The 20,556-nt window shown below is 37.1% G+C and overlaps 1 protein-coding gene across 4 annotated transcripts in view; it reads left to right on the top strand.

Annotated features, from left to right (window-relative positions):
• The window catches only part of LOC140951189 (uncharacterized), a 54,064-nt gene extending 41,957 nt beyond the window's left edge, over nt 1-12,107 (top strand). The window contains exons 1-2 of one of the 4 annotated variants that reach the window (XM_073400436.1): nt 3,111-3,217; nt 10,656-12,107. In XM_073400436.1, the coding sequence (XP_073256537.1) occupies nt 10,773-11,501 (729 nt within the window). In that variant the 5' untranslated portion in view covers nt 3,111-3,217; nt 10,656-10,772 and the 3' untranslated portion in view covers nt 11,502-12,107. Of the gene's footprint in view, nt 1-3,110; nt 3,218-4,299; nt 4,421-7,111; nt 7,297-10,655 lie in introns of those variants that run through there. The other 3 variants (XM_073400418.1, XM_073400425.1, XM_073400431.1) reach the window with 3 other exon arrangements.
• The last annotated feature ends 8,449 nt before the right edge of the window (nt 12,108-20,556 follow it).

The following is a 20,556-nucleotide window of genomic DNA, read 5'->3' as shown; positions in this document are numbered from 1 at the left end:
AAACAACAGTTGACAACAGTCCTATTAGAGTGATAAATTCGAGGAGCGACGATTTGGCGAACTTTTATTTTTAAATTAAGCCAGTTCCGTTTTACTACTGGTAATCCACTACTCTATGACTCCATGACTCTTTTGCGACGTTTTTAAATTTTATCAGTTTCCTTTGGAAACTCACAAAAACTTATTTATAAATTCTGATAAAGTTTTACCGCATCACCATGCGTGTCGTTCGTGGAATTGGTGTGTCTTCGCCACACGATGTCGATACTCATGGGCCACTGTTTCAGCCCCCCTCGAAGAAAGAAAAATTTCTTTAATGGCTTTAGGCTAAACTTAATGACTTTTTGTGTTTGTCGTTGATAAATTAAAATTTGAGAGAAAAGTAAAACACAGGTAAAAGCAACCGAAGGTTATTTTCACCATTATAATGTCTATTTTTGGGTTCAACTCACGCAATATTTGAATATTATTGAAAAATATTTCGACTGGGAATATGGTTGAAATTTTGAGCATAGAAACATGTAACCGAGGCGGGAAATGACATATTGTTTCAACTATGCAAAATCCTCCCTATATGATATTAATCGCTTAAAAGAAAAGCCCTATTTGGTATGATGGGAAATGCGATAATGTTCCGTCCTCTTTTACCCCTTTCTTGTTTTACATGTGGAGAACGTTTCTCCAGAAACAGAATGATGAAGCTGTGTGAAGGTGCGGTGGCTGATATAGTGACTTCTTTCAGAGTATAGTAATTTTTCTACTTTCCGAGGTACAAAGAAAGCAAAAATAAATAGAAGAAAAAATAATAACTAAAGCAATGCACATTTCAGTCATAAAAGCTTTGATCGACAGATTCGTGATGAATGGCTATAGGAAAGACAGAGATGCTAATTTATCTTGACCAAGGGCAATTTTCCCCAACAATGTAATTTGAATATATTTTTTTCTTTTTTGCCCCCCTGAAGAGCAGAACATAAATTAATGGATTTTATGAGTAAGGGCCACGGTCTTTTTCGTATTTATTTCAAGAACATTGCAACGGGGAGCATACAACACTCTCAACTTTAACCGAGTTTGAATCTTGGTTTGTCAGTTTGTAAGCCAAGAGTCTCTTAGGGTTAAATGTAACCAGTATTTGCAATAGAGATCGCAAAGTACCATGTCAAAATTATGTTTCATTGATTGTCAAAGTGCATAAATTTGAGCTGAAATACAATAAATACCCAAAACTGTTTAAAGCTACACGGCAGAAGCACGCAACACGAACCTTGGGGTAGTTTGCTGTCTGTTACCATTTGATCGGCCTCCTAGGTAGGAGACTTTTATTTTTGTGACGTTTTTTATAATGTTATACTTTATAAGTGCTAAGAATCTTAATTCATATATATATTTCACCTCGAAGTACATTATATTATATTAGAATGTCGTTAGTTGAAAACAGATCCACTGTTGTTTTTGTAGCGCAGTGAAAAGTTCTATGCAATGTTCTTTCCATGCACAGTACCACTGCTTCGTTCATCTTGGCTAACAACTACTGATAATAAATAATAATAATAATAATAATAATAATAATAATAATAATAATAATAATAATAATAATAATAATAATAAATCAGCTGTTGAAGCTCATTTTTCCAAAGACTTTTGCCGAGACTCTTATGACTGACACACTGGCTACCATTAACACAAGGTCAAATTCCAATTTGCTGTTTCTCCTTTCATAACGTCTCCCTCCATTCACTGGCAGAAAAAAGTACCCTCAAGAGAGAGCCATTGTGCAGGCCAGGGCATCTTCTAAAGAACGTGTTGGGCAAATGGATCAAACGTTCTAGAAAGGAATACACAAAGGATCATTTGTGTAATTCATAGTACCATTGCTATTTCACTTTATCTTAATACCCTCAAGGACCCATTTTATATCATGCAGTATTATTTTATAATTAATTCGCTGTCATAAGCACAATGGGTTACCATTGCAATTTTAGGAAGACAGCTGAAAGTCTAAAACAAAGTTAGAACTACTACCGCTTTTAATATTTGTCAATGTCTGTCGATTTTTAGTATGTGTTGTTGTCTATTGAAAATCTTCTGAAACAAGTTCCCCAGGTTCTCTTCAGAAATAACCTGTATTTACACACTGATAAATACTCCAAAACTGTTACAAAACAAGAATGCACATCAGGAAAAACTGCCACAGATAGCGAGTATCATTGTTATTAACAAAACATTACACTTACAATTATTTTTATTATTATTATTATTATTATTATTATTATTATTATTATTTATATTATTATTATTATTATTATTATTCAGTTTTAGTTTCTACCAACTGGACAAAAAAAGATGCTTTTTAGTTCCCTTATGTCTGGACGGTTATTAGCTAATCTGCTTCTCCTTCCGAAACATCGCGCAACAAAGAGTTGTTGAAGAACTTGTCAATGCTTTGTTTTCGTTCAAAACGAAGGCTCTCTACCCACTGTCTATCAAGCAATAGATAGTGAACACATTAGCCAGTCCGGTTGAAAAATTCGTGATAGCATGCTGGCTGGTTTCTACTAACAACAGTTAGTATGTGAATGTGTTATTATCGTTGGATACTTTAATGAGTCGCGCTGTGACAGGCTTAGCTTTGAAAAGAGAAAAGAAATATGAATTCCCGTTTAAAACTTTAATATATCGAACTATAAATTTGACTCTTGGTAGCGAGTGTAGGTTTCCCGCGCTTTATGTGTCTTTGTTGCTGACAAATAGAAGGCAAACTTGTCAAACGGGTTTGCCGACTCGAGTGTTTTCTGTCGCTCCTTTCGACAGCTTGCAGTCTTAACAAAATTTGCAAGGAAGACATTATGAAATACTGACAACGAATTCTAGAGATAATAACTTCAGCTAAAACCTGAAGTATAGAGAGCTAAACAAAATAAGTTGCAATGGTAATAAAAGAACTGAAACTCTTTCGAGGAAGTCAAAAAGTGGCAAAAAGCTATTTGTCAACAAAGGAGGCTGTAAACTCTTTTAAGATTACAATTTGTCTCGCATTCTTAATTTTCTTTGAATAAGTACTTTCCGCCATGTGCACAACGGGAAACCTGTCTAACTGGAGTTCCGAAGTGCAAATACCATGGAATCAATTTGTGCTTGTTTTAGGTGTGAACTGCATGCAGTTGAATAATGATTTTCTAGATTTGGAGTCTACGACACTTTCACTCATTTAAAGGTAAGCTTAAAGTAGTCGCTACTTTTCGCTCAAAATCGTGGATCACGGAAAGTACCCGAGTCAAGTTATATCCTCCCGAAATGTGTACCGGTTGTAGTTTAGAATAAAGATCCGGTCTATTGGAAAATGAATACTTAGTTTCAGTAGTAGGCCTTTCATTCTTTCGATATTCAATTTTGCTTTTGTCCCTTTCGTTTCAGTATGAAAAAATCTGCACAGTATATATTTTAATTTTCAACGTTTGCTTGTTATACAAATACCATTGTCTTCGTCTCTATAGAGGTGTCAGATAAAATTTGATTTCAATTTGACAAGGCTTTTGGCGGGAAATGTGACGTGCTACTCAGGAATATAGAACGTGACTCACTTCCTTTAAGTTTACTATAAATTGCACTTTCGGAAGAGTTGTATATTAAGGCTAAAATGTCCCCTACAGTTAACGTAGGGTGCTTTTGAAAAATATAATGTTCATTCATCGACATTTTTTTTTTAAAGTATGATAATTTTAATTTAGGATTAAATATTTTTGAACACTAACCGTCACTGCCATGATTTTACGGCATATTTACATGTCAAAGACATATAAGATAGTAAACCCAGCTTTATTCCAGATCACGTTCTGTACTATTAGATTTACATTTTATACAAAAACCTTGAATATATATCTTTTTTTTCAGTTTGGCGCGATAGTAAGTGGTATTTACTTTTTCTAAATTTTTGTTATTATTGCCTGATATTTTCCTCTTGTGCATATATAATTACTCAGTAATGTTTTATGACTGAATGAGTTAGATAGAACCGGGAATGGCGGAGGCGTTTCGCGTCTTTGCGTGTTGATTTTTCCATGATTTTAATCATAAAATTTACTTACAAACCAGATTTTATAGCGAGGAAACATAAACCACAGAAAAAGATCTTATATAGTTTATGTGTGTTTCCATCAATGTTTTAATTCGATTGTCGACAGTATAAAAAATCACATTTTAAAGGGCAGCGTGGCTTTTATGTTGTTTAAAATTCATTGTTTACCTTGTTCACGTTTCTCGGTCAATGTTAATGTATGCCATCGTTAATGAAGCACGAGTCATGGTGCTAGTACATATAAATGTGAGAAATGCACGCTCTCTTTGTGTACAGGCTGGGAGCGAACATGATACACAGCAGGCACGGAGCAAAATCGTTTCTGGGGTCTTTAGAATATAGGTAAGAAGAATAACCCTTTTTTTAAAACAGGGCGTAAGACCATTGACTACTTTTTTTAGCTTATGAATTACTATTAGCTGTTGTCTTTTTGCCAAGAGCTGGGTAGCCTGAGTTTGACTGACCAGTTGAAACCACAACTCGCAACATGAAGTCGCGATTCAGATGAGTGAAAGGGACGCAAGCATACGAGTGTTTTTTTATTTTTATTTTTATTTTTTAATTTTTTTAATTTTTCAAGTTTCTACAATGCTAGAGCGAAATTGTTCAAATCAAACAGCTAGATTGGCCAGCAAAATACGCCAAAAACTTCCGCATGTAAATCTACAAAATATTTCCTTGTATTGAGCTATCCAAAATATAAACAGGCTGAATGACCGGAAAGCTTATACTGAAACGATGTTTTATTTTGAAAGGTGAACTTGAATTTGTACGCAGGCGTCAATTCAATTGATCTGTTAATTTTTTGTCATAACAGGAGGGAAAAAATGTTACGTGGGTGGATTAACAAATAATTTAATTCTGAGCACTTTCTGCTCGTTGACAACCTTAAGACGCGCAAATCGGTAGAGAAAATTCAATACCATCTCAAACTATGTATCATTGTAAATAATTCGTCTTTTAAATTAGGCACAAGGTTGATCCGGTTTTAGTATTGGACTTGAGCCCCGCTTTTGCCCTAGGAAAGTACTATTGTAATTATGAGTCACAATATTATTGTTAGTATTTTTATTATGTCGCCGTTCTTTTGTTGTCAGTAAGTGTACATGACAAAAAGATCTCTTCTTCAGTCAAAATACAGTAAAAAATACAGTCAACTCCCATTTTTTTGGACACTTTTAGGGACCTTTAGTCGTGTTCTTAGGGCGCTTTCTGAACGTGAGAACACTCAGACCGGCTGAGTCGGTCAGTTCTAAATGTGAAATAAGTTTGTTTTTTTTTTAAACGGTTTTCGCTAAACACAGCCTCAAACCCAAGCATATTACTTAGGAACTGAATAATTAAGTTCTGATTGAATGATAAATTCTCATCACGACCGGCTCGGCCGGCCGGCCAGTTCTAAACGTGAATGGAAAGCACACTTATACTGTAAGAGTCTTACCTCCTGACCAATGACCCAGCCAAAACAACTTTTACAAAGTCATGTTAATCGAAATCCGTAGTAGCGGGGTACAGAAAATAGCCTTTTGAGAAAATGTCCGTTCGAGGGTTAACATGTATTTGAATACTGTATACGACTGGTGATGAGCAGCAGGAGTTAAAAATCCAGCCAAGAGAACCAAAAAAACGGGCGCGAAATATTTGTAATTTTTAATAATTTTAGGTCTGAATTTTGGAGACAACCTCGTTCCCAGGGTTCGCTCCTCCCCTTCCCTACGGATAGGAGAGAGAACCTGGGAACGAGATTGTGTTGGAAAATGCCATTTGGTCTCGGCTCCGTCATAAAGAGAGTCAGATAACTTACATTTTGCCTTCAGGGTCTAAAAACAACGTGTCTGTAAGGTTTGGTGTTCACACTTACCGGGTAGCTTTTCGTGCCCCCACTGAAAGCTATCCGTTATACTTTGAACATAGCCTAAGTCTGTGTTAGCGCAGGGGCCCATGTTAGCGAGAGTCCTTATATCGAAATTTTTCTTGCCGAGGACGAAATATTGACTGAAAAATCGTTAAAATTCCTTGAAAACATGAAGGAAACCACAATAATTTCTGATCAAAAATGCTTTTTATCATGGGTTACTTTGTGGTTTCCTTCATGTTTTCAAGGATCTTTCTTCTCTTCAGGATACTTAGTTGGTTTGTTTTAAACAACATTTGCCACGTAAATTTGGAAATACCTGCAACTTAATCACGTTTGAACCTTGGGGAATCAATAACTGGAGCAGAATATTCTTAGCATTCACACCCCAGTCATGTAGATGACTAATTGTTCGTCGTCTTTCTTAAACGTCGTTCTGCTCATGAAAACCCTTGCAATATTTCGTCAAAAATCCATGCAAAGAGGACAAAAGAAATCACTACCGTGATCGGATCTCAATTAACATAATTCTTTTATTGTACTTTTGTCGTTAAATTCTTTGAGAATTAGCAAGTATGGTGTCTATTCATCCATTTGTTCATCTTTTGTTCATTTCACGAATTGGTGTCTGGAAATCGAAGTTGTCCCTTCCGTGGAAGAACGACCCTGTGATTGTGTCAGGCCATTTCTATCTTCATTCATTTCCACATTCAAATATTGGATTTGCTAGTGCCACGTTACTTAACATCTGCGTATGACTCCACCATTACCAAGGACTATCTTATTTTATTTGTTAATGATGAACAGCTATGACAAGCGGCAATGGAAAATCGGGCATTTCCATGTAGATCTTATACACCCTTTATTTCATGAAAGAAGCTTCCTTTTTAACAGCTAGGCTGCAAAGATGTCGAATGTACCCACCTGGCACACCAGGTTTCGTATTTTGTGAAGTCAATAGAAGCGCTATATGTTTACAAAATTAAACAGGCAGAACCCCACAGGGGAATATTCACTTAACAATCTCCTCTGACGTTAAGAGTGGCAAAGTGCAACCATTTACTCCATGCACAACTTTGACCCGAACGCACGTGCTGCGCAATATCGTGCTGTCAAATTTACATTTAAAAACGCATTTTTTGACGTCGTCTTGGTGACAATTATGTGTGTCCGGAAAAGCGACCAGTCAGTTTCATTCACACACAAGCCAGGCATAATGAACCTCTAAATAATGCTGCAGAGTACAACATGAAATTCGAGTAAAAGTTCAGTCATGAAAGAGTTGTTGGAAGCCTTTACGCTTTGATCATCGCCGAGTCGAGTCGTTGGTCTGTCGCGGCGAACGCTTATTCGGCGTAAGACGGTAAGTGTTGCATCAACGGATATTTATGATCCATCTTATGCCATGGGCTGATTTTCAATTCTAAAATTAGTGATGTGAAATTGACGGAGCCATTTTAAGAGTAAGGATTCATAAGCTTCGAGGGGAAATGGAAAATAAGGCGCTGTGGCTAGGTTTGAATAGAGATTAATCAGTTAGCAATTCCTACAAGAACTTTGTCTTGACATAGAATATTATTCATGTCTGACTTTTAAAAATTAAAAAAAGGGACAGAAAGTCATTTGCCAATGAGCAGCCTGTAATTGAGAGCACGTTACCTCCTTTAGTTTGCAATTTGAGCAATCAGTTTGGTTAAATCTACGAACAAATTGATATTATATATCCAAAAGCCTCTTTTGTTTAATATGTAATCTTTTAGTCGCTTACCGTAGTGGATAAGAAATTGCAATTACTTTTTATTTATTTTTACTTGCCCGCGACTTTTGCGGTTGTGTGAATCAGTGACCCAATGACTCGTCACAGAACACACCATAAATTTCTATCCTTGAAGTCGTCAGTTGAACTCAAGACTATACCTGAGATTTCTAGCGGTACGAAATAGCAGCTGCCTCTTTTCACTAAGACAAAAAAATTGTTCTAAGAATGGCTCGGTGAAATTAATTCGATCTATTTTGCATCTCAAAACAAATAGCTCGTGATTCCTTAATAATAAGTGTAGAGTAATTGTTGTGGTTTCCAAAAAGAATTATTGCATGCTGTATGTTAAAACGGAATTAACGTTTCAGAGCGACATTGAGGACTTACGTTCGCAGTTTGTTTTCAAAAACATCACACGCCGAAGGCACGCAAACACGTAAAAATATCTCGTTTATCCAGTCTGGAAATTATTATCTTCGAGGTAAACTTTAATTTATCCTCCCATAAAATGTTACTGCCATTATAGATAACACCTTGACAATGGCGAGGTACTAATCTTTATTCTACAAAAGATTTAAAATGCAAAATGGACTTTATTGATTTTACGGATTATCTTCATTTTTGAAGATCTTTTTATTGATTACACGACTCCCATTTTTAGTTGATCTCTTCACTGGGTTTTGAATCTGAAAAAGGGACACTCCCAAAGCTGCTTATTTGCAGTGGAACCTCGATATAACGAAGGGCCAAGGGTACTGGCAAAATTTGTTCGCTATAACGAGGTTTCGTTATATTGGGGTTCTTTTCCATGTATTTTGCTTTTGCTAGCGTAAAGAAAATTGTTCGTTACCCTGAGGACTTCGTTATATAGTGGTTCGTTATAACGACTGTACTTCTTTAAAAACGCCGTGTGCTAAATGTTTAAAATAAGCGCACTTAAATGAAGACCTCCAGTGCAAGATGGTACGCTGTTTGTTTGACATTTTTTTAAATCCAGTTTTATTACAGCAGATAAAGAAACAAGTTAAGACTGCGCTAATGAAGTATTTAGCTGCAAGAAGCAACGAACGTAATTCATCTTTGCTTCTCGATTATTTAAGCCTCCCACAGTTTTTGGTGAATAATAAGCTCAATTATCAATGCAAGTTTCTATTATACTGGAACAGGTGACCTCCAAGCTGTCCCTATAAACCACCGTCAACAGAAGACGTCCCCGTGCACCACCGTTTGGAATACTATTGAGTACAAACTTCTTTCGGTTTTCTAACTAACGTCATTATGTCCAAATAAACTCGTTTTAAAAAATGCAACTCAAAAACCAGGTAATCTTATGTTTTTGTCTTTCCACCACGTGCATTTTATCTTAAAATCAATGAGCATGAGACAATTGAAACACATATGACGGTAACGTTTGAAAAGTCATGCATTAAAGCGGAAAAATGGCAGTTTCAAAGCTAGTCTTTTAAACGAACATTATTTTATTATTAATTTATTTGTCATTTTCGTGCCAGAGCGCAAGTTATCTGGGAACATTTTAGCGATTTATGCGTTCGTGGGAAAGCTGTACTCACTATGTAGCATTACTCATAGTTAAGAGAACAGTCATTATAATTCTTATTAGCTAGCGGGTTTGTAATGTTTCCATATCGGGCACGGTTGATGTAAATATTCAGTACAAAAACAACAGCTGACAGAAATGCAGCGTGTGGTTAATGGCGAAACCGTCAGAAAATGTAGCTATTTACATACATGTTACACTCTGATTACTTCTAAGAGCACTCAAAAGAACAGCATATCACTTCACTTCTCGTCTTACAACTAAAAAAGACAAACAAGGAATACTGCTCGAGATGCCATATGGAAACATGTGCGCCTGCTTATCAAGACTCCTTTAATCATTAAGTTTAAAGTTTCTTATCTGAACGAAAACTGTAAAAACTAGACGTACCTTCAAAGAACTTTTAAAAATTCTAGTTGAGGATGTAACGATTAGATTCTGACAGACAACACCTTTGGTTACTTACTCTTATTTAAATGCAACGTTGTGCACTATGCACGTGTTAAGTTCACTGGCGAGAATTAGCATAACTGCCATCTTGATATGAGTTCTCACTGCGCAGTTTCACAATAAGCCCCTAAATATTAGGGTGATTGTTTACGAAATGCAAGACAAAGCGCCGGTATCCTGTCTACCAAAGGAAAGCAATTCTAAATGTGTTCACGGAAATATAAAAGCAAACTTTGTTCTTTGGAGTGACCTCTGAGAAAAGCCCTTGTGATTTAATTCTTTGCAGAAGTCAAGCTTTTGGGGTTGAAAAGCTATGGAATTATACCTGCTTTAATTAGGTCAGCCCCTGTATACACTCCCTTATTTACCGTTTCTCTGTAGTATTTCTCACCATCTACATATTCATCTTCCAATAAATGAACTGTTTTTGGAAATATATAAATAAATGCCATACTTTAGTTTATTCTGACATTGGTATTATATCTACCCCACTCCCGAGCCCTTTCCATAAGTATTTCTAATCCAAACCATTTGTGGTTATCACTGTATACAATATTCAAACTATCACACTACAATTTTAATTTACTTTGATAACCCTCGTTGTTTTAGTTTCTTTCGAACACATTTATTCGATCGGTCGCGTAAGGTTTTTATCAGGCACTTAATATTTAGATGACACGCAATCTTTAAAAACCACGCGAAGGAAAAAGAAAAGATATGTCAGACACAAAATATAGCATTCTTACCTAGAAACCGAAAGTTGTATTAAAAGCCTGAAGGTTTAAGGGAAAAAAATCTGAATAGTAACTTATTTCCCATGTAGAATTTCTCGAATGATGATCGCTTCCAAGTCGACCTGCTGCTTTGTTATCAAAGATAATGGCTCCACGGGTGCAATTGATTCGTTTTAGCCAATCACATGGCGTCATTAATGGTTGAACTTTTATGTTTTCAGGTGGCCCGATGGCAAGTGTGTAGTATCGGTCGGACTAGTCACTGGGCTGGCACTCTGCGCTCAGTGCCAAGCGTGACAGCTAACTCAGCTAAGAGAGGCTAGGGAGGCCTTTCAAATATGGCCCTCACCACAAGTCTACCCTGTATTGATACACTGGCTTTTCAACTCAGTCGACATGGTCTTGACGAAAACCGCAATGTAAAGCAAGGTTTTTACTACTCCTGGTCGGAACCTTTCGATTTAGACTTTGCCGGAAGAGTGCATAGTAATCCAAAACGAAGCCGAAGCTTACCCAGCGCCCTTGTTACGAAGAGAAAGGAGCCAACACCTTTGACTGCAAACCAGACTCGTTTGCTGGGATTGAAACGAGCGAAAGAAAACGACGAAAACATCGAATATGCGTGCAAGGCAGGAGTCGACATTCATTCAACCAGTCTTTATACATCGCCAGGGCACCTAACTTTATCAGTTAATAAATATGCAAATCAATCAAACAGGCATGGAGAATCTTCGGACCGCGTTACAGACTCGGCAGAGGCGTCTGACGATGAAATAAGTGGATTTTTGATAAATACTCCAACCAATTCTGACAATTTATCACACCAAGTTACGAGCGCGTCGCAAAAGTTAGTCCATGGCAAAATTCAAAACCCAGGATTCTCTACTCGCAAGCGCAATTTGGACGAACATGAGTACTCCAGTAACAAGAAGAGACGTCGGCCAAGGCTGAATTTCGAAAAGATGCAACTCTCAAGAAATGTCACCGTTCCGGTTCCCAAAAGCGATCCTTCAATTTTTGATAAGGTTTATTTCAGGCCGATAATCCAGTTGAACGTGAATGACTGAGGCAAATACTGATTCGACATGACACGGGCGTATACTACTGGTGTATTTGCGTGGGAAATACGGGCGACAATGCAAAATGACAAGCACAGGATGGCAATTCACGAAGAGTATCACTAGCAAAATAGTCAAATACGAAATATTATTAACTATATGTTGTTTAAAACGGGGCGAATGTTTTTATTATTATTATTATTATTATTGAAACGTACTATGTATCTTATTCCATGTTGGAGATCCATCTGCTGGTTGACTAGTTCTCGTTGCTTCCACAGAGAAAAAAAATTACAATTATAAGAAGTTCAAGTTAGGCACGACCAGCAGCAAGACAAGTACTGCAGAGCGATGCGCGAAGTAACGGTTGGTTTTACAACTAAAAACAAACTTTCTTAATATATGGATAAAAAAATGATTTTCGTTAAATATGGTTCCAAATCATTGAAAAGCCAAATACTAGGCTTTTAAAAAAATATTACTACGTCCTCTGATACCACGGGAAGAAATTGCTATTCCGCTCCTTACAGTCATCGATTTATACGACAAGGAATGAATCAATCAATTGATATCTTGTGCCAACGAGAATAGCAATAAAAAAGATTTATTCAACTATATGAGCTATTTTTTTGTATTGTGAATATTATTGTATGAATTGCGGTTTGGGGGTGAAAACATTGCGTTTTGTGCGGAAAATTAGCCAAAAAATGGATTACCAGAAGTCGAAAACATTACCCTTCAATTAAGACAGTTGAGGACTCAGTTTAACTTGTAGTCTCTGTATTATTTGCTACTTTAAATATTAGTCCTTAAAGTAAGAACATTTTCTAGATAGCGCTGTTGTTTTTTAGAGCGCTATTCTTTTGACACATAACGAATTCAGACTCATTTTGCATTTATCAGTTATAATGAGCCACCATACATTACTTGTATAAAAGACATTAGGGAGTTTTTCTATGAATTGGGTAATTCCGGTCGAGCAGAAATCGCTAAATGCGGGAAAAAATTGAATATCAAAATTTTAATTTTCACTTCTGATTAACTACACGAAAAGACTTCAAGCCATGAAAGGAGCTGTTTCATTCAAAATTTCTTTTGATAAAGGTCGACAAGCTCTTGACACATTTCTGGCTTCAACGAAATAGTAGAGGCAGGTGGCTACTTTTTAGGTGAATGAAAGTAGTCACGTGAGCAACCACTGAATGGAAAGGCCCGCGGCATGTTTATTTACGGTCACTTTAGGATAGTTTTACGCGCCAATCATGTCGGCTCGTCAATTATGAGAATTTTATTAGCTCGGTGGGAGGTAAATTTTTTTGGATTTGTGTGGAAATTTTCTTGTATTTTGAAACGGAATGTTAATCCTTATTGACAGAAGATGGATAAATCAGTAAAATGAGAACATTTCTGAGGTTTTCTTATTTTGCCTGATGCCAGACAATGCCATCCCTAACCAAGGAAAAACCTTTTTTTTTCTTTTTTTTACGCAAACATATTTCAGGCACTGAATAAAATTAGTATGAAAAGCCGTGAATTATCTTAAGTTTCTCGCTAAACCTTAATTGATTGTTGGTTAGGTACTTTGAAACAGTGGCAAAATACACTCGAAACAGTCGCGAAACGCTTGGAAATCTAAGATCTCATAAATGAGTTTTACTAAAATACTTTGTCTGGTTTTTCATGTTAACACAAAAGTTAAATGATGTACACTGATAGGAAATAGAGTGAAGTAAGGCTTGAGTTGTTTTTGATTATATTTCTTAAATCAGGGTGTGGTCTCTAGCCACCCATGGGAAACAAAGACAATAGCTCATCAACCTTAAACAGGCACCTGTCGGGCATAACCGAAAATACCAGCTTTCATTTAAACCTCTGAACAAGTTGTTTACTAAGTGCGAAAGGTTTTAGCCGACCGGTCAAGCTGCGCTGTCTCATTTTTTCTCTCTTTTCTTGTTCCTTTTTCTTTTCTTTTCTTTTTGACATCTTGTACATAGTTTCCAATGAATGAAGGGGTCGAAAATGCCTCAGTTTGTAGTTGTAGACCTCTTGGTTCAAACCATTGTGAGGTCAGCGTTTCACAATTCAAAAGAATTTTCCTTCAACCTTGGGAAAAGATTTCAGTTTTCATGCATTACTTCATTTACGTTTAAATCAACATCTTAACGGATAGCAGGCTTGAAATTCTCCGCGCCCTTCAATTCCGTAAACATTTTTTAGAAACATGCTTACATTGAACAATTTTGTTTCCACTCTCACGCGGTAGCGTGCATAGCCATATAAACGTTATAAATCATCCATTTTATTTTATATGATTCTTGAAACTGTATGAGTAAAACCCGAGACAAATCTGAAACTGTGTCGCGGTTTTAAATTAAGTTCTTAATTTGGAACCCATACATGAAATCCGCGACGGTTTTAATTGTCTGAAACAGTCAAGCTTAGATTTGTTCAATTTGTCGAATTTCTTGTTTGCTTAACTCTGCAATCAGGTAAATGCCACGATGGGATGAAAACAATAAACCAATTTGTAAGCTATCCAAAACGCAAAATACTTTATGTTAAAATTTGGTGATTTTCTTCCTTTTTCCTTTTGCTTTGCCGGGTTTAAATGTTATTCCCCCTTTTTTGGCTCCATGGGGCTTCTTCCACCGTCTGAAAATTCAACTTATTTTTTAAACAAGCAGTTGCATTTGAATCTGAACATCAGTTCATTGAATAAAAAAAGTACTGGAAAGATGACAAATGACAACCTCTACATCTGGCCCTGGTTGTTCAAACGTTGGATAGCGCTATCCAGTGGCCGGATAAATATCTATCCAGTGGATAGTGCCATCGGTTTTCCTAATACTTATGCGCTGGTTAGTGATTTATCCGGTGGATAGCGCTATCCAACGTTTGAACAACCGGGGGCTGTTCAATAGAAAACAAAGTATTAGCCAATTGCAGGTACAAGTAAAAAGCACGCTACTTGCCAAATCTACAAAGTTCGTCGTTTTATAAATCAGGACAGGCTGGCGTCGTATGTGAAATAATTAAGCAGCGACGTTTTTGAGCGACGCACGTCCACCGAAATTGAGCCTTCTTCTCTTTTAATATGCCTTGACGCTACAAAATTTGTATTGTTAAATGTCTTTACGCTTACAGAGATGATTGGCCCAAGAATTTGTTCAAAATCACGGACCAAGAGTAGTAAAAAAGTCCACTGCCGGTTGACGTGCGTCGCTCAAAAACGTCTTTGCTTAAACTAATGCGGAGCATTTTGCTTAAAATGATCAGTATGAATTACTCAGATGAATTATTTTCAACTTAGTTTGTTCTACGTGGCTTATCGACAATATTCAATAGTCAATATTATGGGTGGGCACATCAGTTGCCCGAAAACCTGGTTGTGTTCAACACGTGTAAAATTGAAATACTGGCCTATCTATTGAGGATACTCTGGGCTGGTTATTCAAATCAAGAAGGCGCTTAACACCGTCAACGTTGCTGTGGTTCGAAGCTGTTGTCAGTTTTTTTTCCCAAAGCCGATACCTAAACAGTTGTCTTCTACTGACAAAATCAAAATTTTCAACAGCCCAGGCTAAAAACCCATATCTTTGCTTACTTGTAAGCCGTCTGTAAACAACTTTTGGGTTCCACTCAATTTTCATTTAGAAATTAAAATCGCTGTAAAAGAAAACTAGAGGCCTTGCTTTAAGATAGAGTTCAAGTAACTTTTAACCTTGTGTATGCTCTCCGTTGTGCCAAGTGATAAAAATCAAGTTAACTTATTTGAAGTCATGTCAAAACCGTCTACCGTTAGACAAGTTTAAGCTTTACCGTGTGAATGTGGCATAGTTAGACTTAGTCTCTGTGTATTGGAATTTGATCAGATGCGACTATCTTTTTTTAATTGTGGCTTATTTTCGTACTAAATTAAAAAAACCTTTTTAAAATTAAAGATTACTTTTCTACAAAACTCAAACGAGACCAAACTTTAATTAACCGGGACTCAACTTCGATGCAGCTCCTGAAAGCGAGTCAGTGACGCCCGAAACTTTTCCTGTACTCTGCTGTTAAAGCCTGCTCGTTTGACTTGAATCCCGTGTTGAGGCCGTCTTTAAACCGAATAAACAAACCAGCTTCGAAAATCGGAAGAATCTTGATAGCTGTTGTATTTCATTTTGTGGCGGCAATGGAAGAATGATTAAAGTAAACAATAAAAATTTGAAACGTTTACTGAAAGATTTTTCCTGTAGTCCGCCGTAAGAGCCTGCATGAACTGTCATAAACGCAGCCATCGGTGAATCCCTTTACGACACTTTCCTCGACGAAAAACCAAATAAACAATACGATAATTTTAAAACTTGACTGAAATGTAAAGAAGGCTTCAGTTCTCCAGTCGGAATGCTGCATAAGTTTTCATGCATGAATTCACCTGTCAAAATCTTGACCATGCAAGGTGGGTGGAGGGGAGAATACTAGGTTGTTCCTGGAGTGTGAACAAAAGCGTGACCAAGCAAAAGTAAAGCCTTAGAAATCTATTTCCGAAAGTTTCGTCGTAAGTGGAACACAAGAAACTTCAATTTAGATTTTTACTCGATCAACTCCGTTGGTTGTCTATAAATGGTTATTCAGTTGCTCCAAAACGAAACGCAACGTCAATGTCTGCGAACTTCCTTCCCTACCCTACTGAGGTTTTCTCAAAATGGTAACTTAAGCGTTGTAGAAAAATCGTCCCAACCCTCGCCCAAAGTCCGTAGGGGCGTAAGGGCGTACGGTTACGTGATTACCAAAATTTCTTGGATGCATAGATTACCAAAGTTTGTTAAGTATGGGGCTCCGTTTGCGCGCTCTTCGCGCTCGCGTGGAACGATTTTTTTCAAATTTGACAAAAATGGAGCTCCGCTACTATTGTTTTGTCACCGTGATAACAGACCTATTTAGCTTGTATGTTTTGTTTAATGTAGGTCATGTGATACACTCTAGAGAGTTCTTTCATTTAAAGTTCGTACAATTCCCGTGCGTATGTACGTATAATTTATGAAAAGACAATGGGGAAATTGGGAAAAACATTGGGAAAACAAAGCATACTGCAGGTCACTTATTTAGCTCCTTTTTTTCTGTACAGCCTGCAGCAAGACAAAAGTTCATTCTTGGAAAGGGAACTGAGACACTATTGTTGTATACTCTAGAGAAATATTAAAAATACACAGCACTTCAGAGAAAGTTCTGAATACTGCATGCTGCGTTGTCAAAATAATAATTAATTAAAGGGTCCAGTTAGGGTGACATTTTTGTGAGAGATTTTTCTAGAGTTGTCTTATCCTTCAACTCATCGTACATGATCATGCCATTTACCTTTGCATCAAATGAAGTCGCTGGTAGTTGTACAGCGACGTACCATTACGCAAGATCATAATATTGTTGTACACTCAGGAGGCCCTCAGAACTCAGCGTAGAATTGAAACCATAGTTAACCCAGGCTCTGTGATAGTACCACAGTACGGTTCTAATAAAATTAAAGTGTTTGTATGGGGTAAAAATACGATCCTAAAATTTCTAGGAAATACTAAATAAAGATCAATGAAACTTACTCTGCAGTTAATTGTTGTTGTCCTAATTACTCCAACGAAGTTTCGTGATAATTTGCAGTAATTTGTTCAAATTCACTCTTTATACAATAATAATATACAAGGTAGGAAACACGAGATGCCATTTTCGCCGACATACTCTCATTCAACACAACTTTTTCCACGATCCTATTTCTATTCCACTATCCTATTTCTACAATCCTGGCATGTTTTTTTTCCGTTGGAGTTCGAATTTCGTGGAAAAAGTTGTGTTGAATGAGAGCATGTCGGCGAAAATGGCATCTCGTGTTTCCTACCTTGTATATTATTATTGTATATAGAGTGAATTTGAACAAATTACTGCAAATTATCACGAACCTTCGTTGGAGCAATCAGGACAACAACAATTAACTGCAGAGTAAGTTTCATTGATCTTTATTTAGCATCTCCTAGAAATTTTAGGATCGTATTTTTACCGCATACAAACACTGTAATTTTACTGGAAACGTACTTTTGTACTATCACCGAGCCTGGGTTACGTGTGTTGAAACCAGGCGTGGAGGGGGAAATCGTTGGGTTATCCATATTTTGAAAAAATATATATTTTTTCTAATAATTCCAAAAAACTGTAGAGTTAACCAATATATATGCAACTTACATACACAGAATTTGCACAAGTTATTTATCACAAATTTATAAGAAAATTTGAACGAGTAGGTATCAAAACGACATTCTTTCTTTGCGTCAAATCAACTGCTGTCAACAAGTATTACGTGTATATAGAGTTAGTAGGATTTGAATAGGGCACAAACAGGCTTTCAATTTTACTTGGCAATTTTCAAAAGACTTGTAAGTCTGGTTCAACGATGGCTTGCCAGGCTTTTAACCACACTTTTGGTGCAAGGGAAGGTTATGAGCTATTACACGTTAGTGTCCAAAATTAAGTTTTCCACGACGAAACTTTGTGGCAAAGGTTCAGCGACATAGTTATTTGGGACTAGGCAATTTTAGCAAGCATCAATGATCACAGGATTGTACTGAAATAACTATTTGAGACAGTAAAATACAACCTGAGAAATATAGCGAAAACCCGAAAAACGGGACAAGGCTGGTCAAACCTCAGGAAGATCAAAACTGATGGCATTAAGGTGGCTTGAGAAACTGCGGCGCACTCGCCGTTTTCAACTTCATCAAAATTTATTTGAAAGTGTAAATACATAAAATGTGACATTCTGTCATGCAATAGGCCAAGTATTGACAATACAGTGATCTGGACTCTTTAAATGTTTGAGATGGCCAATTCGTGCGGCTGGCCTTAGGTTTGAGCTAATGGGTCATTTTGTCTATTACTTCCAAAAGTGTGTTGTCGGCTTCTACGACGACTGTAAATACAAAATTGCAGCAGGTCTTTCCAGAGCAGGTGAAATAATAGCTATTGTCGTTCTCAAAACATTTACACATCTTTAAACCACCGGACTAACTGTCATTTTAGTCCTCCCTTTGGTCACACAAAGCGACAGGTGGTGGGTCATGTATATTTGCTTGACAGAGAAATCTTCAAAAAGTCGCATCAAGCTGACAGGCCATAGATCTGATCACGAAAATCTGTTTTTGGTTGCCTTCACATTGCTTGCTGTTAGATATCTCATGCTCTTGGTTAACATCCTTTCTCTGGTACAGACGAACAGTTCGGCTTCTGCAAGTTCACTTCGCTGGACGATGAAGCGACGGCGTGCCGGGAACGAGCTGGTTACTGGGTTGACGTGTACTTTAAAGGAAAAAAAAGGGAGCATACAATAAATACACTAACAGCAGACACCTTTAGATTCTATGACGTGGACGAGATTTTCTCAATACTAAACAGTGCGCCAGCGTGAACCAGCGTCATTTTGGCGGGAAAAATTGATAGCCATCGTCATTAAACTACATGTTTTAGTGAAAACGTCCTAGTGGCGGAAACGAGTTATCAGATGTTAGAAGTTTTATTATTTTGTGATCGGGAGAGAGTTAAAGCTTCTTCGCTTAAAATAATCGTGCACTGACTTTTCTGGCGAAAAACTTACAATGAAACTTCCCCAGTGTCTATTTTTTTGAGATATACGCGATAAAAGCTGAAGCTAAATCCTAATTCCTCGTCCTCGAATGTATAAGTCTCCAATATCTTCGTTTCAACAAGCAGCGCGGCCTACCCATTCGAAACTAAAGTCCAACAAGTTTGTGGCACTGCATGTCACCACATCATAAAATTGCTAACAAGTTTCCAACGTAAAAACTTACAGTTTTTTCAAGCATGCCGTTCAAAGTTCAGGTAGACAATCTCCAAATCGATCTAAGAATATGGCAAAATGTTGGATATACGACCAAAAGCCATCTATTTTTCTTTTAAAAGAAACATTGAGACAATAAATGAGGAGTCTATTAACAGGTCTTCCCGCCGCGCAATTAGAAAAATACTTACTTTTCTCCTCAGGTCATTTCCGTATCAGTAAACCACCCAACCGAGCTTTTTATTTAAGCTGCCCGTCTTTAGTCTTTCACAACACTCAAGGAACGATGGCTAATATGTAAAATTAAGCAGTACAAAATTGAAATCACTGTCATAAGAGCGCTGTAAAAGATTACCAATTAATGGTCTTATCGATAAACCTGATCCGCCACGGTGTCGTTTTATTGTTCAATTATATTGTTGACGAGGTAGTTAAATATAGCCCAAGGTTCTGTGGCTGCACCTGCCGTTAAACGGGCTGTCAATATTTTTAGCCTTCAAGTGGGACGAGGAAAGGAATAGACCTTGTCACGGTTTTCGACGCCATCTAGACGAGTAGGCAAAGGCGTGAGAAATTACAGTGTTTGTGTGAGAATATAATGTCGAATAAGTTCCTTAAGAATGGCTGTTCTGAAAAAAATACGAATTGTAAACTAAAGCTTCACTCCTAAGGAGTCTACTGAAAAAAAATTGAGGGTGTTACATGCGCTAGAATACCTAGAACCACTTTTTTAAATTTTCTATACATTTGTCTGTAAGAAAGTCCCGGGAAAAATTACAGACAAATATATGGAAAATCTAAAGCAAGCCTCTGCAGAAATTTAAACACAGGTACGCCCCGGAAATTTTTTTGGAGCTTTAGTTTACAAGTCCTACTTTTTTTCAGAACAGCCGTTTTACGAAAATTATTCGACATTAGATTCTCATGCAAACACTGTAATTTCTCACACGTTTGCCTACTCGTCAAGATGGCGTGTTTAACCGTTCACTGGTGTTTAGCAATACTTTGGTGATGTTATAACCACGGAAATGACGATTTTTGCAAGGCAAGACGTCAGTTACATGTATTTAATGTTAAAATACATGTTACTTATAATGATATGAATTTGCCTTAAGAGAGAGAGAGCCGCTATCGAGGATAAGTAAACAAAACTTTAGAGCTGTCATCTGTGGAATCAAAGAGCGTTTATCATGCATTTGGGAAAAATGTCGCCAAGTTAAGAAGTGAGTTTCAAGGTAAGATTTC

This window comes from Porites lutea, chromosome 1 (genome assembly GCF_958299795.1).
Source record: "Porites lutea chromosome 1, jaPorLute2.1, whole genome shotgun sequence".
NCBI lineage: Eukaryota > Metazoa > Cnidaria > Anthozoa > Scleractinia > Poritidae > Porites > Porites lutea.
This window is presented reverse-complemented; position numbering and strand designations above follow the sequence as displayed.